The sequence below is a fragment of the Dunckerocampus dactyliophorus genome, chromosome 2 (assembly GCF_027744805.1).
Source record: "Dunckerocampus dactyliophorus isolate RoL2022-P2 chromosome 2, RoL_Ddac_1.1, whole genome shotgun sequence".
NCBI classification, from domain to species: domain Eukaryota; kingdom Metazoa; phylum Chordata; class Actinopteri; order Syngnathiformes; family Syngnathidae; genus Dunckerocampus; species Dunckerocampus dactyliophorus.
Window position 1 is genome coordinate 27484405 of NC_072820.1, and position 24268 is coordinate 27508672.

The 24268-nt window shown below is 40.8% G+C and overlaps 2 protein-coding genes across 3 annotated transcripts; both read left to right on the forward strand.

Moving 5' to 3' along the window:
- Positions 1 to 24: 24 nt before the first annotated feature.
- acadm (acyl-CoA dehydrogenase medium chain) lies at positions 25 to 13013 on the forward strand. 2 transcript variants are annotated; one of them, XM_054767955.1, is made up of 12 exons: positions 25 to 154; positions 1245 to 1353; positions 6521 to 6618; positions 7610 to 7679; positions 7809 to 7909; positions 7987 to 8067; positions 8198 to 8328; positions 8401 to 8509; positions 9531 to 9671; positions 9741 to 9836; positions 11612 to 11860; positions 11923 to 13013. In XM_054767955.1, the coding sequence occupies exons 1-12, from the start codon at positions 140 to 142 to the stop codon at positions 11992 to 11994; spliced, it is 1272 nt and encodes a 423-aa protein (XP_054623930.1). In that variant the 5' UTR covers positions 25 to 139; the 3' UTR covers positions 11995 to 13013. The 2 variants fall into 2 exon arrangements, with proteins under 2 accessions (XP_054623930.1, XP_054623931.1); XM_054767956.1 differs by lacking the exon at positions 1245 to 1353 and having other exon boundaries at positions 92 to 154.
- Positions 13014 to 16251: 3238 nt separating this feature from the next.
- On the forward strand, positions 16252 to 22007 carry rabggtb (Rab geranylgeranyltransferase subunit beta). The gene is made up of 9 exons (XM_054767055.1): positions 16252 to 16395; positions 16687 to 16794; positions 17081 to 17278; positions 17368 to 17473; positions 17573 to 17625; positions 17711 to 17821; positions 17904 to 18029; positions 21054 to 21203; positions 21279 to 22007. The coding sequence occupies exons 1-9, from the start codon at positions 16393 to 16395 to the stop codon at positions 21417 to 21419; spliced, it is 996 nt and encodes a 331-aa protein (XP_054623030.1). The 5' UTR covers positions 16252 to 16392; the 3' UTR covers positions 21420 to 22007.
- The last annotated feature ends 2261 nt before the right edge of the window (positions 22008 to 24268 follow it).

Sequence of the window (24268 nt, forward strand, 5' to 3'; positions counted from 1 at the left end):
TAGAGTAAAGGTCGCTCGACTAAGCGTTGGCAAAGGTCATGTGACTGAATGTGCTGCTGTGATTGGCTGCCAGGGACGTCATATTGAAGCTGTGCAAAGGCAAACTCATCTATTATTGCTGTGTCACCAAGGTTGAACAATGCTATTGAATAAGGTGAGTGTTTTATGTTTTGTTTACATTAGCTACGTATACATAAAGTAAAGACACCATATTATAGTCACTTTTAGTCAATTAAAGACGGCTAATTTGATTTTGTTAGCTGAAGCTCACGGCCGTGCTAGCTTAGTAGGTCCTCAGATTCAAGAGTTTTATTGTCATTTGCATAGTAAAACAGGTAGTTCTGCTATGCAATGAAATTCATGTTCTGTTAATTCTCCCAAGAAAGAAAGAAAGAAAAACACAAAAAATCAATAAGAACAGAATAAACATTACTACCAATAAATTAAGCAACAACAACAGAAGAGACATTAGCTTTTCCAAAATGGGGTCTTAGAACAGCCTTCAAAGCACCTTTCATGTTGCTGTAGACTTGGTACAGGATGTTATTTGCCCTCATGGGAAAGCCTACATGCTGAGAACATTCCCCGAGGCTCTGTGTCCACAAGACGCTGAAGTCCGATCTCCTCGGCAAGCGGCAAATGTCGTCCAGCCAGGCCTCCGCGAGCACACAGCACTCTCCGATCTCAAGTAGAGCTGCAATCCTTGCTCGCAGATCGTCCATCCTGTCTTCGAGAGAGCGGACGCTGGCCAGCAGCAGGCCCGGTAGCGGTGGCCCTGTTGCTCCAACTTTTAGCCTAGCACGTAGCCTCGCCTCCACCCCGGACGCTTCGCTCGCCGGGCATTCAGCTCACCAGGCACGCAAGCTGCTGAACGAAACCTCCCCCGCTAACGCTGTGTTGGGATGTGCTCTCACATTGTCATGAGTTGTTTTTGTTTACAATGCATGTGTGGTAATTTGTTTTATTTGTGCCACCTGTGAGTGGGCGTGACAATCAATTTGCCATACAATAAAACGCCTCAGGGAAAACTGAGCGCAGTCAGTCTGCGGTTGGTTGTGTCAAGAGAGTTTCCACTGTCCAGTGCATCACTCTGCTAAGACGCTGACTTGTTTAACGTCTTGCAGACATATCAATACCAACTCCATACTGCATAATATTAAATAAGACTAGGTGACTGGGTTATCATTATTGACATTGTGTGGCTGTGTGTTGGTGAAATGCCTCATGCTTCTGTGCACTGCCAGATACTTCGGGTCGGAGCGCGCAGCGGTGTCCGGCTGCAGAGCTCCGGTGCGGCGGCAGCCAGCGTCAAAACTTCCGGCGACCACACGGTGGCGAACGGCTTCTCGTTTGGTAGGTAGCATAAAGAACTTGTTGTATTACTATACTGTCGCCTCGCCTTTAAAAATAACTGTCATTGTAAACTGCTAATGAATTAATGAATCAAGGCTTGCTAGTCATCCGAACATGGGGTGCGCTTGTTTTGTTCACATTAAAAACCAGTAGCCATGTAGTAGTCTGAACAAAATACAGTCAAACCTGTCTTAGCGGCCACCTGCCTATAGCGGCCGCTGACAAATTCCCCTGCAGCAAATTTACACGTTATAGACCCTGTGTATAGCAGTCACCCGTCTAACACGGCCAGCGGCCACCCATTTTGTCTCCCTTGGTCAATATCTGACCGCATTTAGTGGCCAAATTACCGACTCAAGTAGAAGCTTCATGCACGAAAAAGTTTCGTTTTTCAATCAATGAAGCCGTCATGTGTAGACTTTAATTACTGAGTCCTAGCTCAGTCACAATCATTCACAAGATCCACACAAACTGTCAGTTGTTCCACATAAAAAAGCCGTCTTCTTTTGAGCTTGCTATTTCCTGGTCAAACATGTAACTTTAAGAGCATTTGCACCAAAACATTACCGCAAAGTAGGCTGGGAACAGGACGTGCTCCCAGCGACGCTACAATACAATAGAATACTGCATGCACGCTAAAACCATGCTAGCATATGTTTTTAAAAAGGCAGCAGGAGCAAAACTGAGTTCGGTTGTACTTAATTGAAGTATTTTAGAATGTACTCACGTTATTTTTGATGAATCCTCATCCACAAATCCATCAAAGTCCTCATCTTCTGTATTCGACACAAAAAAAGCCGTCGTCTTTGCCGTTCGCTTAACTTGCCAGTGTTATTCAGTAAGGGCGACCTGACTCCAGCAAAGAAGGAAACTTCTTCTGTTGCTTCTGTCAACTTTATTTATTGCACGCGGCCACCAGAGAGCAGCTCAGAACACACACACGTCTCATCTCTCCTTCCTGCTTGCCCACAAGCCAAAGGTTAGGAGGAGGAGAGACTCACGTCGCCGATGCACTTTAATGGCTTTATTAACAGCGGAGCACACTGCAGGACTTTACATCCACGCAAACATCACACACACTTCCCAACTCTCTCCACACTGAGCTAGCACTGAGCCTAGCTCTCCTGCTCCGGACACCCACCGTCATTTCCCGTCACTTCCTGATGAACTAAAGCTGTAATGACACTCTGCCGTATAAAAAGTAAAATATTAAAAACAAGTGTAAGACATTACTAGCACAGCTTTGTTCTGTGGGTCGTGGATAATAACAAGCCTAGTAGTGCTGTACAACTTTTATCCGCAGTCCCACAGTGCCCTCTACTGGTCAACATAAAAAAATTCTTCCCTTTTTTTCTTTTTTTTCCCCTCTACTGGTCAACATTCAAACTGGACGCCAACCTGTCTATGGAGGCCACCTGTCTATAGCGGCCACTTTTGCAGTCTCCCTCTAGTGGCCGCTATAGACAAGTTTGACTGGACTAAAGGAATTGAAAGAGAAATAATTGCTGTGACCACGTGACCCAGACGCAGCGTGTCACTTCCGTTGAGAGGCTTATGGATGAAAGCATAAGCGATGGACACACATGCAAACTCATGTTTGAAATAGTTTGGTGATGAAAGCAATTAACCGCATGTTGAAATTATTTGATCTAATTGTGTAAGTGTACATTGTGTGATGCATGAAGATATAAAATAGTTGAAAACGAGACAAGCAAAAAGCAGTGAAAGCTTATCTCAGCATTAGACACCAAATCAGTTTGCATTAGGGATGTTGTGATCAGGGTTTTATGCTGCCGATTCAGATACCGATCATCCAGGACTGAAATCGTCCGTTAGCGATACCAATCACATGGATTAATTATAAATTTTTGTATTTCATTTTGTATAAGTGGCATTGGCCGTATACGAAAAAGGAACCATAAAATCACTTTAATTTAGACAAAAACATATTTGACATACTTTTTCAAGAGAACATGTCACTTGTGAAATTTACAGATTATGCGACTGATGTGAGTCCTGATTTGTGGAGGTGACTGGAATGTTTGTTTGAATCCTTCCCTTGATTTCACAAACTCGACGAAGAGGATGCAACCTGAGGCTCAATGTCAGAAAAATGTTAAAAGCAATGGGAATGATAGATGTGTGGAGGGTAATACACCCCCAAGAAAGGGCCTATACTCGAATTGACTTATTTTTTTAATGTTTGAGAGAGACATAAAATCAGACAATGTGATATTGGTGTAAAAGACATGTCCAACCATGCTATCTATCTTACACTTCATCTGAACAGCACACCTAATGAGACATTATGGAGGCTGAACAAGAATATGGATAAGGACGCCTTCAGCCAAATAGAGGAAACAAAAGTAATATTAAATGATATCTATGAAAAGCAGATAAGGAACAAACTAACATTTACAAAACAGTTACTATGACAACAGTCTAAAATCTAAAGCTCCTCGCTCTGAGAATTAGAAAACAGGCTGGCCGATTTGTACCTAAAGTGAGAGATCCTGACAATGATAAATTATACCACGACATAGGGGGTATACAGAACACGTTTGAAAAGTGCTATACTAAGTTAGTGTATATACACAACCACAGGCAGCCGAAATTGAGGTGTCCAACTTTCTGGCGACTTTAGAGCTACCATCTATTGGCAAAGAGAGAGCCCTAGTTTTTGTAATCTCCCTAATCTTCAGATACTGTTTTTATCGTGATTGATTGTTAAACTTTCCCCTTCAATTTGGTAATAAATTATTATGCAGATTTAAACCGTAGCCATCGTCAGACAAAAAAAGCGATTTTCAAATTCAAGCCATTCAAACAGAAGAATGTCAACATCAGACTGGAATAAAAGATATGTGGCATGATTACTTATCTATTTATCAGTGCTCATGTGAAACTTGTTTCAAAATGTAACCATGCAATAAACCAATTAACTGTGTCCAGTATTTGTAAAAGATATGTTTGATTGCTTATCTATTGGTGCTCATGTGAAACGTTACCCAAAATGTGACTATGCAAAATACACAATTTTGACCCAAAAATACTATATAACTAATAACGATTAATTGTGTTCAATATTTCAAGTATAAAATATCAAAAGATGCGTTGTTTTTGTTTTGTTTTATTCATTTATTTTTTTTTAACGTGTGCAGGAGTAGGGGGTTCATGGCTTGAGGTCAAATGTCTGAAGCGGTACGCCACTGTAAAAAAAAGTTTGGGAACCACTGTTTTTAGAACAATCTTAATATCTTTTCTGAAAGATTGTTTCAACTATATCTTAAAAGGGGGACAAATGAAGCAATTATTTCAATAATTCCCAAACCAGGTGAAGATAAAACCCATTGCAAATCATACAGACCCGTGTCTGTTTTGAATATAGATTACAGACTATATGCATTAATACTAGTTAAGAGGATGGAAAATCTCATCCCTGATTTAATTGAAACGGCTCAAACTGGGTTTGGCGTAAGTGCATGTCTCATAAAACGTTTTGTTGACATTGTTGATGGAAAGACAAATAAATAAAAAATGTAAAAAAAAAAAATTGTAGAATTTATTCCTCCCTACAAGAAGAGAAAGGCCTCTCTACAATATATGTCAAACAGGTGGGGAAAAAGCCGGAAACATACAATTAACTGAGGAAGATTGGACAAACATGTAACACAACATACTACATATGGTTCCCCACTGTTGAGATAATTTATATGGAAGAAGAACCTGAGGTTCTTTATTACCCCCAGAATTAAGCAACTACAAACCAGATGACTGGTGTTGTTTGACTGTGTGGGGAAAATTCAGCATATTTCATATTCAATATTCATATTCAGCATATTTCAAAATTCATTGTCATATTTTCTGGAGCTGTCCAATTGTAGATACTTATTGGACAGATATTATTTCTGCAATCAGACAAATGATTGGGGGGGGAGAATACTGGGAAACGTGTCTATCTTACTATGAGCTCAAATGACTATGTTCTTATGTACCGAGATGAGTGTGTATGTATACGGGCATGGCTCAGAACAGGCTACTACGGACTCAGAAATCAAGACTCATTGGGACAATAGTGAAGGTAACCCATTTGATGCCCCGTCTTCATTATATATTATGTACCTAGGCCTGAGATGTGGCTATTGACTGACTGACTGCATCTGCAAATGTTTGTATGACTGTTTTTTGGGGGGGAGAAAAAGTTGTTTGGGGGAGGGTGGAAGAGAAGTCAAACGCTCCCTCTTATGTAAATGTGCACTAAGCACACAACCGAGAACTGGACTTGACAAAATAAGTTGATAACCACCGTTGCAGTACAGTTTAATTCTGTTTGGGGAATTCCGTTTTTCTTGAGCTGCATCTTGAGCACAAAGCCCGGCTTTGTTGAGTCACATTCACAGTACACCCCCGCCCTGTTACGAATACACTTATTTGGCCCCCCCATCTCTTTGAGGCGGGGCTGAAAACAGCTTGATGTGACATCACGTGAAACCCAGTAGTTGAAAAGGGCTAGATAGGTCTTTTTATTTTATTTTGTACTTTTTGGCAGTTTAGTCGGCATGTAATTACAAGAGAATAATAATTATTGAAATAACAGTGTGCCTAATTTTTCTTGTGGCAGTGCCGGTATGGACCTTAGCATTTATGAAGGTATGGCGATATAATTAAATTCAGCGGAGTCTTGTATAAAAAGCTACAAATCCTAACCCATATGATTAAATTAAAAGTAAGATTACCTATGACACTGTGTAGAGTGTCCAAAGCAAGCCAGTCTATTCCAGTTGTTGAGGGCAGCTGCTGTCACAATATTCAATCCAGTGCCAGTAGTTGCACATACTTGTTTCTTCTCATTCCAAGTCCCATTCCTGGAGAGACTTGTTCAACTCACTTGTGATGTTTTCACCTGTGTGTTCATCCGGAAAAAAACTTGTCTGGAGACAGGACGGCTTCAAAGCTTTTCGTGTCGTAAGGAAGGCAATGAGCAAAAGCGGTGTGTATTTTTGACTCGGTCCAAAAATCACCCAACACTAGTGAAAACAATGCAAAGCAGTAGAAAAATAAACATTCACACTCTGCAGGTAATCAGTGCAATGACAGCAACTGAATGTCACAGAGCGATTGTTGTGCTCACCTTTTTTAAAAACACTATCTTCTGTCCAACCCACAGAGCTGACAGATCAACAGCGTGAGTTCCAGCAGCTGGCGCGAAAGTTTGCATGTGAAGAAATCATCCCCCAGGCTGCAGATTATGACAAAAGTGGAGAGGTAAGTTATCGTCAAGAAAAGGTGGTCTTTTTTATGATGGATTTAATACACAGGTGTCAAACTCAAGGCCTGCGTGCCAAACGTGGCCCGCCACGTCATTTTATGTGGCCCACAAGAGCAATTAAATAGGTCAAAAGCATGCTTTCCCACAATGCCTGTCGACTACAATACGAAGTGACGGCTCACCGCCACTAAACGGCAGTGTCTCCACATCAATGCCAGCAAGTTGAATTGACAAATAATGATCCCAAAATGTCCAGGGAGAGAAAAGTTGATGCGGATGGAAGACTGTTTCAAGAAAGATGGGAAGGCAGGTACTTGTTTGTGCTTCAAGGAGAAACACCGGTATGTCTTTTGTGTTACAAAGCGATGTCTGTTGTTAAAGAGTACAATCTGCGTTGGCATTTAGTACGCCAACGCTAGCCTTCAAGAAAAGCAACAAATTGCCCAAGAATTAAAAGGCAAACTGCAGTTGCAGCAGAGTGTGGTCACGAAATCCACAGCCAAAAAAATTGCGGCAGTGGAAGCTAGCTTTATTGTGGCTGAAGAAATTGGCCACACTTCCAAGTGTTTTTCAGAGGAAGCGTTTTTTGAAGCAGTGCATGCTGAAGGTCTATGAGCAGGTGTGTCCCGACCAATTACAGATTTAAAAAAATGTCAGTTCTTGATTGATGAAGTGGTGTGGGTTTCATAAGCTGACAAATTCAAATGATTTATGTTAGAACAGAGCAACAAGTAAAGATATTTTTTTCTATGCAACTGTAATGTTTGTCACTTGAATAAGTAATAAATTGAGAGTAATTTAACAATTAAGGATTTGTTGCGTTTATTTTACATTACATTCAATGACATTTAGTTTTATTTATAAGTTACATCTGGCCCATTGAGGACAGCCATTATGTCGATTTGGCCCTAAGTGAAAATGAGTTTGGCACCCCTGATTTAATAGGTGCTGAATTATATGGTATGACAATTGAACCTTTTTTTGCAGTATCCAATGCCTATCATCAAGAAAGCATGGGAGCTAGGACTGATGAATAGCCACATTGCAGAGGACTATGGTACATTTTGACCTCTAAATTGACTTTGCATGAGTTTTAAGTCTGCTTTCCTGACATGACAGCCTCACCGAATGTCTAATTTGTCATCGTTTGTTGGTTGTCTTTTTTTTGTTGTTGTTTTCTTCCCAGGTGGCATGGGCTTGTCTATTTTTGACAGCTGCCTCATCACTGAGGAGCTGGCCTACGGCTGCACAGGCGTGCAAACAGCCATCGAGGCCAACTCTCTGGGAGTGAGTTTAAAAAGCCCTTCATGTGTTTGCTCTAATAAACCATTTCTTTAATTACACCTACTGCCCATCCTTTACAGCAAATGCCCGTTATTATTGCTGGCAACGATGCACAGAAGAAGAAATACCTAGGAAGGATGACCGAGGAGCCTCTCATGTGTGTAAGTCCTTAAAAATTTAAGGTTCCCATCCCAGAATGGTTGCTAGTTGACCGCTTTGGTCAGAAATTTACAATCACGGTAAAATGTCACTTCATGTGTCACTTCTAGATCTTTCGCTTTTGTTCTGCAGGCGTACTGTGTCACTGAGCCGGGTGCTGGCTCCGATGTCGCGAGTGTCAAGACTCGGGCTGTGAGGAAGGGCGACGAGTATGTGGTCAATGGCCAGAAGATGTGGATCACCAATGGGGGCAAAGCTAACTGGTGTGTTTTGTGTGCTTGCATTACACACGGCCACATTGCTTGTGTGTACTTAATGTTGCCTTTTCATAACAGGTACTTCCTCCTGGCTCGCACTGACCCAGACCCTAAATGTCCCACCAACAAGGCTTTTACCGGTTTCATTGTGGATGCAGATACCCCTGGAGTCCAAGCGGGGAGAAAGGTAAGATTTCTTATATTTTTATTTTATTTTTGGGGGGGTAGGGGGGTGGACGGCGACAGTGTGACAATGACAATAACAAAACAACAGAAAACAAACAGGACTACATCAACGAATGTCTGACTACCATCAAGACCATAACTGAAATGACAAGATAATATCAATAGCCACTGATAATACTATATTGAAACAGTCATAGTTATTAGTGGTAATAGTAGTAATGAAAACATTGACCATAATAGCGAACAAAATGACAATAGCTATAATGCACACAACTGTAATAACTATAATCTTATTGCTGACATCACCACCACTGTAATAAAACCAACAACATAACACCATGGATAAATCAGTGAGTTATGTGGGGAAGTACGTATGTACTGAGTGTGTGTGTGTGTGTGTGTGTATGCGTTTACAGGTATTTCTGTAGATGTGTACACTATGTTTGCATGTGTGAACGTGTAATTGTCACTGAGAATGTATGAAAGGAGAGGGACTGCCTCCTACCACCCAGCAAGCCCTGCCCCACACAGCCAGGCTGAGCTCCCACCACCAGAGAGCCACCAGCCCCACAGAGGCGAGCAGAACCCCAAAAAAAGATAAAAATTACTCTCACAAACATCGACACTTTGGTCCCCACCACGGCGGCATGCAGGCCGCCAGGAGCACAGACCCCGCTCACCGGAGACTGTCAGACCAACCCCAAGCGCATTGAAGTGCCCACCGCCCAGGTCAGTCCAGCACCGCAAATTGCACACCCGGTGTCTCGGAATCAACTGGCCCCAGCGGGCCTCCCCTGGACCACCCCCCAAAGTCCTATATGTATGTGAACTAGTGTAGTGAAGCAGGAAGGACGGGGGCCCCGCATGCCCTCAGGCACCCTGCCAAGGCCAGAAAAAAAAAACAAACAAAAAACGCCGTAAGGTTTCTTTTAAAAGGCATATGATTTAAGATTGGCTAACTGGTGTGTATGCAAACTGCAGGTGTGTTTTTTTTTTTTTCTTTTTTTTTCTTGCGACTGCAGGAAATGAACATGGGCCAGAGGTGCTCTGACACCAGAGGCATCACATTTGAGGACGTCAGGATTCCGAAGGAGAATGTCCTCCTCGGCGAGGGAGCAGGATTCAAGATCGCTATGGGTGCCTTTGACAAGACCCGGCCACCGGCAAGTCATCTGACTCGGATGTCCATTTTTCAGGATAATATTGCTAATAAAGTTTATGTACTACTGCAGGTGGCAGCAGGAGCCACTGGCCTGGCTCAGAGGGCCCTTGATGAAGCCACCGCTTATGCTCTGGAGAGGAAGACTTTTGGCAAACTGATTGCTGAGGTTTGTTTTTCCTGAGTGGTAACAAACTTAGGGCTGCAAAAAATGTTGATCACGATATATTTATTGTTCACAATAGAGATTGCGATTCTCTGGGACAATATTTTCTCACACTGAATGTATAGGAAGTCTGCATGAGCAATAGTTCAAAAAAGTTCTAACCATTCCTCGTATAATTATTTCAAATTGGACACCCTGGTTTAATGTAGAAAAAAACGTTTTCCAGCGAGGGCCACATAGTGAAAAATGAAAGAATGCAACTTTGCCACTTTGATCATTCGGAAAGCAACACATGTAGAGATAAGAAGTTATATATTTCAAGAAAAAACGGCATCTCAGCTTTGTCATATAGGTGAAAAAACCTATTCGTATCAACTTAGCTCTTGGTTCTTTTTTTCCCCAGTTTTTGCTGTTTTTAATTTTCCAAATATTTCAACTTTTCTTGCACATTTTCTTCTTGTAATATGACTGTATTTCCATAATATTTTGACTTTATTCACATAACTTTTTCCCCAACCTAATTTTCCAAAAATAACTTTTTTGGAAAATTTTGTTTTTCCTTAATATTTCAACTCTATGCTACTAAAATTACATTTTCCTCATTATATTATTCTCATAAAATTGTTGACTGTCTTTTTCGTTCGGATGCGCCGATCAGGATTTTTCTGGTACAGATACCGATCACATGGATTTACTATGCATTTTTCTATTTTATTTATGATGAGTGCTATTGGCCAGGGTGCTGTATATGGGGTAAAGTTACACAATTCCAAGGGCCCCTGGCAAATACAAACTTTTGTTGATTTTTTTTTTTTTTTTTTTATGTTTTTTATTTATTAATTTTTTTTTATGTGTGTGTGAAATGACTACTATTTGACACAAACCTGAATTTAATTTGATTCATGTTTTGGAGTATTAAAATCACATGGGAGTATTTTATTTATTTTTTTATAGTTCAAGCTAACAATTAACAGAAAATAATACAAATTTCTTTATTAAATAGAAATCTGTACTAAAAAATTCAGTGTTTAGGTTGCAGGGATCTCCAGCTTTACGGTCATTTTGTCATTATGAAGACAAAGTCTGAATTCAAACAGAGTTGAAGCAAATATTCTTTGAGTGTTTGGTGAGCGGTTTTGAAAGGCATTTATGAGAAAATGCAGATCACATGTTATTTTTACAGAAATCGGCCGATATTGATCGGTGGCTGATCAATCAGAGCATCCCTAGTTAGAATACAAGCTTTTTTTTTTTTCTCTCTCTCAATATTTTGACTTTATTCCCAAAATTATACAGCTGGGTTTTTTTGTTGTTTTTTTCCCCCCCCTTGTTGGGTTTTTCAAATATTTTTTAACTATTTGAACTTGTATTTTTGTAACTTTATTCCCATAATATTTTGACCTTATTCCCATAATATAACTTTATAAAAAAAATAACTTTTTCTCCTCATTTTCCAAAAATGACTGTCATATTATAACTTAAGTCTTTTATTATTGCAATTTTATAATACTCAAAAGTTTTTTTTGTTGTTTTTTTTTTTTGTAAAAATACTTGATTAAAACTTTTTTCTAAATAGGTTGACTTTATTCTTCTAAAATTACTTTTTTTTTCTTTTTCAGCTTTTTCTTGTGAAATTATATTTTTAGAATGTGCTGCAGGCCACACTTTGGACACCCTTGTGTTAAACTATAATTATTCTCTATAATGTATTTTTGGTTGTTATTGAGTGTTTGGAACAGAATGCCACATCAGGGAATCTATATCTTCCCCCCCGGCAGCACCAGGCCATCTCCTTCCTGCTGGCGGAAATGGCGATGAAGGTGGAGCTGGCCCGCATGGCGTACCAGCGGGCCGCCTGGGAAGTGGACCGCGGCCGCAGGAACACCTACTACGCCTCCATCGCCAAGGCCTTCGCTGGTGACATTGCCAACCAGGTGGCCTCGGACGCTGTGCAGATATTCGGAGGAAATGGCTTCAACAGTGACTACCCCGTGGAGAAGCTGATGAGGGATGCCAAGATCTACCAGGTGAGCGTCCAAGGGCTTTCTTCACGTTGAGCACATTTTGAAAGACTGTCTTTCTTTCACAGATCTATGAAGGCACAGCTCAAATCCAAAGATTGATTATTTCCCGGGAGCACCTGGCAAAGGCCAAGAAATGAACATCTGTAATGATCGGTCTGTTTATAAATAGGTAAAAGTCATCAATTAGTTGCATACGTTTGGTCTTGTCGTCACCCACCTGCCTTGCTAAGTCTCAAGTGTAAATCAGTTTGTTCAGACATTCAGCCGCAATTGCCTTAAGCTGTGATGATTAAGTGCAGTTGGTTTAAAATGCTCATGACACCAAAACAAATGTTAGTCTCGGATGAATTTCTGTTTGTTTTAGGGTCGTCTTTGATCGCAGCGTCACTACGAATTTTAGAAGAATATGGCTTTTCATGCCAAATTGCTTGCCAAACAAGTACAGTCACTTGTTTTCAGCTCCATGCAGTGTGTTGTACGTAGAGCTAACTGATAGCTGTGGCTATCACTGCCAGTAAAACATACTCTTCACAACACAATATTGGTGAATATTTCACTTTCGTTAAATGCGTTCATGGTTGTGTTTGCACTTGGTTGCCTGCGTCACCCGTAAGTGTGTTCTCGACGTGGATTGCTAGCCAAACATGGATTGCTGTCACTCGTCTTTCTAGCCTATCTTGCAGTTGGTCTGTCAGTTTATAGATGATATATAGATGGTCTTTTTATTTTGCAGTGTGCATTGAGTCAGTGTCACATACTGACGGTAATAAAAATAAATCAAATTGTGACCATTTTTTTGTTTCTTTGCTTTACCTCAACTTCATGGCTGCATGTGATTTTAAATCTGGTTCTCGGAATGTGTTCTGGTCATAACGTCACAGCCAAGATGGCGTTGTTTCAGAAAACTCGCTGGGGGTTTCACCACAAATCATCACTTTTTTTTTCTTTTTTTTGTGTGTCATGAGCACTTAAAGGAATGGATTACTCAAGTCTACTCTTGGCACTGTTTGTTAATCAAATTCTGCTTGTTTGCTAATACTATACCATTCCTGATATTTCAGGTAATCTGTAAAGTTCCACCATAACATATTTTGCATTCTATTGGGCACTTAGTCATGTAAGTGTCAGTTTATGAAATAAACACCTGTACAAATGATAGTTTGTCATGTTTTGCCACAAATTGTATGATCTTATTGTAGCTTGTTCTAAAAAAAAACTTTCTTTGAAACATAACTTGTGGCTGTGCCTCTCCCAAGTTGTGATCCTGATGTGAAATAAAAACAATTACCATGGCTATAAAGTCGCCTACTCCTGCACTTAAAGGTCTGCCGTTATGTTAATATAACCCCAATGGGGTGAAGCGTCCCCTCCTCCAATCCTTGTGGTTATTAGTCCAATATATATTACAGCAGGGGTCACCAACCTTGCGGTTGCGAGCTGCTTGTTGATCTTTTGAGACTTTCCCTGTCGATCGTGAGAATATTAGGAAAAAAAATGTATTACATCAGTGACGTCCCCTTCCGGAGAGTGACCAACAGGCACGTATTTTGACCACTGAACACGTTCGTACGCCTCGCCGCCCTCCAGGCATGCAACCCGCAAGCTCCCGCCAAGAACACAGTACCCAAAACCCGACTGTAGGTATCGGCGCACGTACACCGGATCGCCTCGGTGCAGAGGGAGAGAGCGAGACGGGGCGTGCCTGTGCACACATCTGTAGTTACTGCATAATTAATATGGGTCAAAATCTGCCTTTGCTACCTCAAAAGAATATGGCTTTTCATGGCAAATTGCTTGCCAAACAACAATTACAGTCAGTCGTTTTCAGCTCCATGCAGTGTGTATAGAGCTAACTGATAGCTGTGGCTATCACTGCCAGTAAAACATATACTCTTCACAACACAATATTGGTCAAAGTTGGATCAGAAATCTCTGAAGAATATAATATAGCAAACGGTATTCCACAGGAGAGTGTAATTAGTCCAGTTTTGTTCAATGTTATCATTGGACAGGAGGATTGGGTTGGCCCTATACGCCGATGATGGAGCTATTAGGGCAAGGGAACGAGATTCCGTAAACGTGGCAAGTATAATTAAGGAAGCAATAAAGAAGATAGAACAATGGACGTATGACTGCCCAGTAAGTCGTGCTATATGATGATTACCAGGAAGAAAGACATTAAAAAAATCAAGAGCCTGAAACTGTATGGACAAAACATTGTAAAAATGAATAGTATATGGCTGGATCAGAAAGGCACATGGAAGACTCATGTGGAAAATGTAGAAAACAAATATAACAAGATAATAAAGTTAATGAGACCTGTTGCCGGTAAGTAGTGGGGAGCAGATAAACAATCACTGATGTGTGTATATACTGTATATACTGTATATACTGTATATATATATAGAGAGAGAGCGCTTTGATGAAAGCAACTATAGATTATAGAAGTTTTGTGTACGGAGCTGCAGCTAAAACGCATTTATTGAAAATAGAAATATTCACACAGCATTTAGGATTTGTACAGGTGCAACTAGATCAACACCAATTAAAGCAATTCAGGTTGAGTTAGGGGAAGTACCATATGACCTGAGAAGAGAGAAACGTATGTTGACAAACTGGAGTAAACTTAAGGGATGTAGTAATGGAAATTTGGCCAGGAAAGTTGGGAGTATAAAACAACTAAAAGTAATAGTTTTGGATGGATAATTAAAGATAAAACAGAGAAATACAAACTAAACAGTATATATATTATTCTACACCCACAAGTAATGTTCCTATGGTTACGGTATTTCCAAAACCTGAGGTAGATATAGATATAATAGAGTTAAAAAGTAATTGGCGAGATGGTGAAAAAGGAACTAAAACAAGCCAATATATAAGAAACAAATACTACAGTTATTTAGATATTTATACAGATGGATCAAAATGATCTATGTACCATCAATGAACTATAGCATTGCAAAAAGACTACCAGATTAGCTTTCAGTTTATACAGCAAAAATTATGGCAATTATCATTGGCCTGCAATGGATAGAGGAAATAAAACCAGATAGCGTGGTAGGTAAGTTGTGTGGGCTTTCTGGCATCCTAATATAGTATTAAAAATATGGAATCAAGTCGAGAGGATTTATTATTAGAAATACATCAAAGCCTATTTCAATGACGTATGTTAAAAATACAAATAAGGTTCTGCTGGGTGCCTGCACATGTACACCCCTGATCAAAATCTTAAGACCAGTTGAAAAATTGCTAGAATTTGCATTTTGTGCATTTGGATATAGAAGCACGGTGGTCTAGTGGTTAGCACGTTGGCCAATACAGGAACAGCCTGGAGATTGGGAAGACCTGGCCATTTCTTGCATGTTCTCCCCGTGTGCGCGTGGGTTTTCTCCGGGCACTCCGGCTTCCTCCCACATTCCCAAAAACATGCATGTTAGGTTAATTGGCGACTCTAAATTGTCCATAGGTATGAATGTGAGTGTGAATGGTTGTTCTCTATATGTGCCCTGCGGGTGTACCCCGCCTGTCGCCCGAAGTCAGCTGGGATAGGCTCCAGCATGCCCCCACGACCCTAATGAGGATGAAGCGGTATAGAAAATGGATGGATGGATGGATTTTAATGAGGTTTTAAGTAGAGCTACAATATGCAAAAGCAAGATGGGGGAGTGGGACAAAAAACATTTGGAACTTGTAATTTCAACAACAACAACAAAAAAACTGAAATAGGTTGTTTATCACCTGATCAAAAGTTTAAGACCACAGGCTATAAAAAGATGCCCTTGGTGAAGCCATCTTCACCACTTGGAGCAGTGTTCCCACTAGCCTCCTGGAAACACTCGCATCAAGCATGCCCAAACCAATTTTTGAAGTGATTAACAAGAATAGTGGAGCTACTCATTACTGAGTTCAACTGAGAACATTTTTGGTTCTGGTTTGGAGAGTTTTGGGATTTTTTTTAGCGATGGTCTTAAACTTTTGATCAGCTGATAAACAGCCTATTTTCAGTTTAATTGTTGTTTTCAATAAATTACTTTTTCAAAATACTTTGTCTCACTCCCCCTTCTTGTTTTTGTTCTACTTAAAACCTTGTTGAGATCCAAATGTGCAAAATGCACGTTCCAGCAATTTTTCAACTGGTCTTAAGATTTTGATCAGGTCTGTAGAGTATTTGAAGGACACAGGACTGTATAATAGAAGATAGATATTAGAATATTTTAATATTGTGTTATTATTATTATTATTATTATTAGTAGTAGTATTTTCCTCTCTCATTGTCTGAATTCATATAAAATAAGATACATGGCCCATGTTGCATACTCTGGTACAGTAGGTAGCGGTATGCACCTCTGAATTTACGGTTGCAACCCGCCATTAAACCACAAGAAGAAGAAGACGAAGAAGAAAAAACTAATCGGCTCCCAACGACGCGAGCCGGTTCGTGAAGCGGATTCGTTCGCGATCGACACATCAGTGTCAGTCAGCGGCTGTTGACAAGAAGCGGGCCACGGAAGTATGATAATGCGACAGTTTTCAAAATGGTGAACATTTTAATGTCGATAATATTGGTGTTCGTCTTTGTTTTTTAATGCAATGTAGAGCTAAAGCAAACGTACATGTCCGACTTTACTCCACTGAGTCCTTCATGAGAGATTGTGGGCCAACGCGGCTGCTAAAATGGTGTAGCATGTAGCTTGTCGATAGCACATCCGGTTTATCGATTAGCTTTATTGTTAGCATACTAACACGAACTAAAGTAGCGATAAACCTTTCAGGATTCAAGTGACGCTGTGCAGAAAGTGTGAATTGAAACGTTTGCTGTGTGTTGACAGGGTACTCAAGTGAAAGACGTCTTTATTAGCCCTGACGCCCTCAAAACGCTTCTGCTGGACAAACATGTAGACTACATCGCTGCGTACGGCTGCAAAAAGGACGACTATGTGAGTAAACATCCTTTACTAGCACAGTATTTGTATGGTGTGCCATTCAAGAATGTCTCACACATGTAGGCATTATTGTTATACGTCAAAACAAGAACTATGATCATTTTCAATATTGGTGCAGGTCTGTAATTTTAGCATTATGCCGCCAACAAACAATAAGCAAAGGCAAAATCATTCAATGATCTTTTTAAATAAAAGGAATCCTTATCAGTATCGGCAGTACCAGCCTGATATTTACTTGGTGTCGGCCATACTGTGTAGTAAAGAGCTAAATGGTGTCCAGGAGTACACACTGTCGGAGTACGTGCGCATGAGCGGCATCTACTGGGGCCTGACAGTGATGGACCTGATGGGCCAGCTGCCCCGCATGAACCGCCAGGAGATTGTAGACTTCATCAAAGCCTGCCAGCACGAGTGCGGTGGCGTCAGCGCCAGTGTGGGCCACGACCCCCACCTGCTCTACACACTCAGCGCTGTGCAAGTGAGGCTTGGATGCTTTGGGTGCTCGCTCTCTCGCTGTAGAGCCATATTGAAATGTCTCACCGGCTGTTCTTGACATCTCCTGGTCAGATTCTGTGCTTGTATGACTGCGTGGACGCGCTGGACGTAGACAAAGTGGTGAAGTACGTCAAAGGGCTACAGCAAGACGACGGCTCGTTCGCGGGAGATAAATGGGGTATGAGGCATTAAAGTGATCAGAAGACATTTTGGGGCACAGATGTGACGTTTTGGCTGCTTTGGGTCTAAAGTGTCTTTTTTTTTCTTGCCTCCACAGGTGAAATTGACACAAGATTTTCCTTCTGTGCAGTGGCCACGCTCGCCTTACTGGTTTGTATTTCCCTTTCACTTTCTTGCACACAATTCCTCATGTGGAGTCATGTTAAAAAGCTTTAATGGAGTCTTCTCTCACAAGGGCAAGGTGGACGTAATCAACGTGGACAAGGCCGTGGAGTTTGTCCTGTCTTGTATGAACTTTGACGGAGGTTTCGGATGCAGGCCCAGTTCAGAGTCTCATGCGGGTCAGGTGAGGCCCCCCCCACTCTTCCTTTTAAGGATCGTACTGTTCAACCTGAGCTTAAGTGGATGTACTGCTGTGTTTTTGCCAGATTTACTGCTGCACGGGCTTCTTGTCCCTGACAGGCCAGCTGCATCAGCTCAACGCAGACCTTCTGGGCTGGTGGCTCTGTGAGAGGCAGCTGCCCTCTGGAGGCCTCAACGGGCGGCCTGAGAAGGTTCCATACCTCACTGACTCTTGCACACATCCACATTTATTTGCTTCAGCTCTTCTTGTCATTTGCATGGACTTTGTATAGTCTAACTCAGGGGTCGGTAACCTTAACTATCATAAGAAACATTTTGACTCCTTGCCCACTAAAGGAAAATTGTCTGGATCCGCAAAACATAATAATAACTTATAAACTTTTAAAAGTTTTAATCTTTCTTAATTTTACCTGTTACAACAGCATACAACAAACATAAGTACAGTGTGCATGTATAACGGATGCCAACCAGTGGGGTTGTGATAGTACGCTGCTTCAGCCTCACTACCAGAAGCCTAAAAAAATATGCAGCACAGTGATTGACAGCCTGTTCCTTTTAGGTCGCTGGCTAATGCTGCTCGACTTAACGATCAGTCAGTGGACTTAGGTGCTCGCCATTCAAGCCCCGCGTGTGCAGGGCTGTACTGCAGGGACCACTGTAGGAACATTGACATGCGTAGGTCTACTTTGAAATGAATTACTACTTTTCAGAAAGTAGGTGCTTGTTTTGAACATTTGTTTCAATGCTTTATGTTGTTTCTCACCATATATCAAGCGTACAGGTAAGACAAAGGAGAGAGAAGACAAAGGAATCTGACCGTGCAGAATTAAACACTCTATTTTGTTCTGAGATGTTTCTTGTGGGATAAATTAATGGTTAGCTTACCGTGGAGGAAAAATTTGTCATGTCTCAAGTTCTCAATGAACGCAGGTAGGCAAACACCAGCTTCCTAGCGCTCATCCAATGACCAGTCACAACTCAGCCATGATGCATTCACGGTTGTACAGAAAGTCGAATATTTTAAACTCTTTCAAAAAATGCACATTTTCCTCACTTGGGTGTTAAACAGTATTCCAGTATTGCGAAGGGAGCCACCACAAGAAGGCTGAAGAGCCGCATGAGGCTCCGGAGCAGTGAGTTGCCGACTCCTGGTCTAACTATATACAAACTTGCAACCACTTCGTTAAGTACACATATAATACAAGTTAGTATAAGTACATAAGATCATAATGATGCGTTATGATGAATTTGCTATTACTGTACCGTATCATACTGAGAGCACTTTGTATTATTTTAATTATATTAACCAAATTATTACAAACAACTGCTGTAGCAGGTATACAATTACAGACACAATAATAAACATATTACTAACCATAGGGCAGGTGTCACCAACGTTTTTCCTTGTGAGAGCTACTTTTAGAAAATGAAAATGCCCAAGAGCTACTCATTTTTGTAGAAATGATTTTCATACCTTATTTCAACCCAAACAAATCAAATATGCTTGTTTTACCAAAACATTCACAAAATGCTGGTATCCACAACTCACATTTTATGTTTCAGAATACTTTTCTTTCTACTGTTCTCACATTATTAACTGAAAACCTGAATGAAAAGCAGGCTTGCGGGCACCTCGTGGTCGTGGGGGGCTACCTGGTGCCCGCGGGCACCACGTTGGTGACCCCAGGGCATAGGGTATTTGTTGACATTAGGATTTTTTTTACATTATAATGAAATAGTTTTTTAATTAAACTGATTTTTTTTTTTTAATTTTTTTTTTTTTTTTACAAAATACACAAATAGGCCTGCCACGATAATCAATAAATCAATTAATGATAAATAAAAACAAACTCTATAATTTTGCCGGCCTCGATATAGTGACATGTGCATGCGTGTTTTTCCTCCTCTCTCCTCACCAAACAGGCTGGATGACAAGAGAGTTCACTCTGTGCATCTGTCTCAACATCTGGCCGTGGTTCTATAGAGGAATGAACAGAGTGAGTGAACCCTCCTGTCAGTCTTTCAGTCTCTTTGTCCCAGTGGGGAGAGGCAGGGTGCTAGCAAGTGCACACACAGCAGCAGCACTCTGTGTGCACTCGCTAGCTGTATTGGTCGTGTGCTACACAATCAAATATTTTGTTTGTGCCTGGTGTGTATAAAACACGATCATATGTCAATTTCAAAATTTACGTTTGCTGATCGTCGATTTGTGACATGAAAAGTTTGCGGCAAAGACAAATAAATAATAAATAATACAAAATGGTGGAACTTACATTTCAGCTGCCGTGATTCCCGAAGTATAACACCTAATTGTGCACCAGACACAGTTTGCTGCATCCAAAACATGTACTTTGACCAAAACTTCGACAAAACTTTACAGCTCATTAAACGTAAACAGCGTGTTCCACACACAAAGTTGCTCAAATGTAATCATGGAAGTGCATAGTTATTTCTCCATTTTTGGTCAACATTCAGACAATAACGAAAGTGAGGCTGATTCAAAATCAGAAATATGGCGTAAAGTCCATGATACACGTTACGTTTTGGTTTTCTATTGACCTATTTTTTCTAATCAATACACTTTGGGGAACTATTGTTTTACATCATGTTTCCGCATGTTTTATTTTATTTAAAAGCTCTTGACATTCCAATTCCGATGTTAAATACTCTTGGGAAATGAAAGTTTATTGCTGTTGATATGGTGTACTCGCATTATTATTAAGGGTGGGAATCTCTGTCCACCTCACGATTCGATGCGATTACCATTCAGAGGCCTGCGATGCAATGATAAAACGATTATCGAAGCATCTCGATGTAGGACAATTATTTTCCAGCAAAATTTTTCATGACAGGCCTATTCACATTTTTAATATAGAATTTTTTTTTTACCAAATCTTATCTTCTTATCTATCTTCTTCTTCTTTTTATTGTTCACGTTATATTTATAGAAGTGACAAATCAGTAAAATAAGTCCTTACCAGTCTGTTGATTGGCTGGGAGAAATCACATGGTTGTACTGCTTACAAAGAGCTAATTGAATGTCTCTCTGACAGTGAGTAGTAGGATTTTAAGGGTAGAATTGTTGATACAGCTCTTGTATTAGACCGCATTAGAGTGTGTAGGTATACTTAATGAAGTGTTTTTGTTTTTCCAACTCCAGCAAAGCATTACGCAAAGTCCAACAATTTTCCTTTTTTGAAATCTTTCTGCTTCAGCTTCCAGATGTGTGCTACTCCTGGTGGGTTCTGGCTTCCCTGAAGATCATCGGCAAGATTCACTGGATCGACAAGGACAAGCTGCGCAGTTTCATCCTGGCCTGCCAGGACGAGGAGACGGGAGGCTTCGCTGACCGGCCTGGAGACATGGTGAGAGGTTTTCCCCCAACGTTCCACATTCTAGACACTGTTTGCCGTCACATACATGCTGCTGCTGGTTTTCAGGTGGATCCTTTCCACACGCTCTTCGGAATCGCCGGCCTTTCCCTTCTTGGAGATGAGCAGATTAAACCAGTCAATCCTGTGCTGTGCATGCCGGAGGATGTCCTGCAGAAGCTGGGTCTGCAGCCGGAGCTCCTCACCTAACCCCCATCAACTCCCCCGGCCACTGATGGACGTTGGCCGCAGAAACATCTTCTTATATGATGCAAAGGAGCACTCAGTCATGCAATCCATCATTCAGTCACCGGTGGAGGAACGTACTAAATATTCCTGTAGAACATTCATGGACATCTTCACTTGCTCCAATTATTTCCTTGAGAGGAAAGCAAGTACTTGTTGGAATTGTCCATCGCGCTTTGTCTATGTTGCATTGGTGTTTCTATGGTTGAAAGAAGTTGAACGTAGCATGAATGCTTGGTAACATTTCATTATGAACCGTGACCTTTGTCTTTGTGGAACCCGACTGGTCTGCCCATGCCCATACACACGGGGTTCGAACCAGGGTCCACAAATCAGAGTTGAGCAGTGCAATGCGACAAGTTAAAATCCTGAGCCGTCAACTCACCGTCCACAGCTCTTGAAGGCATCAGGGAGTGAGCTTTACTCGCACTGCCATCCCTGCTGGCTTCTGTTACAATTGTCCAGAACGTATCACGCTATTGTACAATTCTGAGAATATGACTGTAACTTGTTTGTCCACTTCACCAATAAATGTCGTATTTCCTCCCTGGGGTTTTTTTGGTTCTGTTCTTTTGCTAACACGCCTTGACACTGGACACCAGTCTTGCATAGAAATTAATCGCGATGTTCCAATCGATTGGCCACCGATCATTATCAGACGGTTTTCGTGGAAAAGCACGTGATTGGTATATGCCAATGAATTCCTTTAAACGCTGATCACAAAAGCCGATCACCTCTGACTAGTACCACTTAAGCCTTTCGCGATGCCTCTGTGCAGTGTAGCATCTTGCTCTAACGCCTTGGAGAAGTGTCCCCCGCCCACTTTCCTTCAAACTGCGCAGGCACGCCAAAGCCAAAACAAACATGTCTACCGTGTCGAACTTATCTGCCATTGTGAGAGTGCTATAAAATAAAAAAAGAAAAATGCCACGAAAAATATTGAGTTGGGGTAGCATGTTAAAAAGCCTTAATACGGCATTTGAAGAATAAACAGTTGATAGAGTTTGGTGTGTTTTTGAGGCTCACGGTGTATCATCAGTCAAATGACAGCCAACGCTGGACACTCGTCCATATGTGTGTGCCAGTCAAAAGGCTAAGCAAATAACCCGAAAAAATGAATTAATAGGACTCGATGAGCAGCCTTTCTTGGCGGTGGAAGACACTGGGTTCGCCGACTGCTGTCTCACTTGGAGCTGCGTGCTTCTGGAAGTCTGGCTAGAGCTCCACTAATGTACTCTCACATCCAAAGTCTCCTTAGGCGTCTCATCCTCTGTAAGTTTCACCACTGGTATATGTTTCCTTGGAGAAGTAAGTAAAATGTTTTTGTCTTAATTAAATTAATTTTATGGTTCTTTTTTTTTATATCACATAGCCAATAGCATGGTTGCCAGGGATTCTAGGCCCCATGAAAAAAAATCGCGTTAGCCCCCCCCCCTTTTATTTTTTTATAATTGCCTATGTTTTGGTTCCCATGGCAGTCAGGGGACCTTGGAATTGTCCTAACGTTCCACCCCTGGCCAATAGCACCCATCATAATTGAAAAATGTACTGTTAATCCATCTGATCGGGCTCGGTGTCAGACGATTTCACTCATGGGTGATCGGAATCAGCAGCATAAACCCCTAATTGGAGCATCCCTAGAAATAAGACATTATTTCTATACTAAACTCGCCATTAACAGTCAAGCACAATGAGCCCTTTGTGTTGATCACCACTAGATGACACTGTTTCCTTTGTAATTCCACCAGCTGGCACAATTATACCCACGCTGTTTTTTAACGGCCCTTGGCAATTCTGTAAATACAATTATATATGAAACAGAAATATAACAAGAAAATTAATAATTTTATGATAATAGTACAAATATTAGGAAAATAAAGATATAATGTCATGAAAAAAGTGGTAATCTTTCAAGAAAAAAAGCCCTCGTTTTACAATGAAGTCGTAATATTATCAGGGAAAAATATTCAAGAAGCATAAAGTTAATATTTTAAGAAAAAAAAGTCATAATATGAGAAACAAAACAAAGAATAAAGATGCACATTTTGGAAAATTAGGTTGGAAAAAACTTGACAATGAAGAAGAAAATAAAATCTAAATATTTTAGGATAATATGGAAGCTCAAAAAGTCCAAAAGTTTGGACACCCCTGACCTATAGGTATAATTCGTAGCTATACCGCTACCAGCCGCTAGAGAGCAATATCTAGCACGGTGTCATCACATTTCTATCGAGCTTTATCAAGCGGAACTTAATGTTCAGCCCTTTTTAAATCAAGGTACCCTAAATGGCAACGCAAACTCCCTGTCAAAATACAACAGACGCCACATTTATTTATTTTTTCTATTCAACTTTATTAATGCCATACAATTTACAATAACATAGCGTCAAACCATGGGCATTAACAAATAACAATTGGATAACAACAACACACAATAAATCCTATAGAAATCGAGATTAAGGAAATAAAAATGTAACAGAAAAGTGATTAAAAAAAGATAATAATAATAATAATAATAGTAATTAAAGTAAGATACACCAGGGGACGTGAGCAATGAAAGTAAAGGATATTGAAGTGGGAGCACAGATTTATAGTATTGATAGCTTTGTGGTTATTAGCAGAGGATATTGATTGGAGGTACAGCTTTAGTTACAACAGACGCCACATGTCTCACTAAAACGCAGCAGAACCGTGTAATTTCCCCCAGCCAATCAGAGACGAGAGCAGGGATAAGCGCAGCATCGGTCACGTGACTCGCGATAGAGCCATGGGTTATGGTAGGGGGCGGGACTCTGCGTCTGGGCGGACCAATA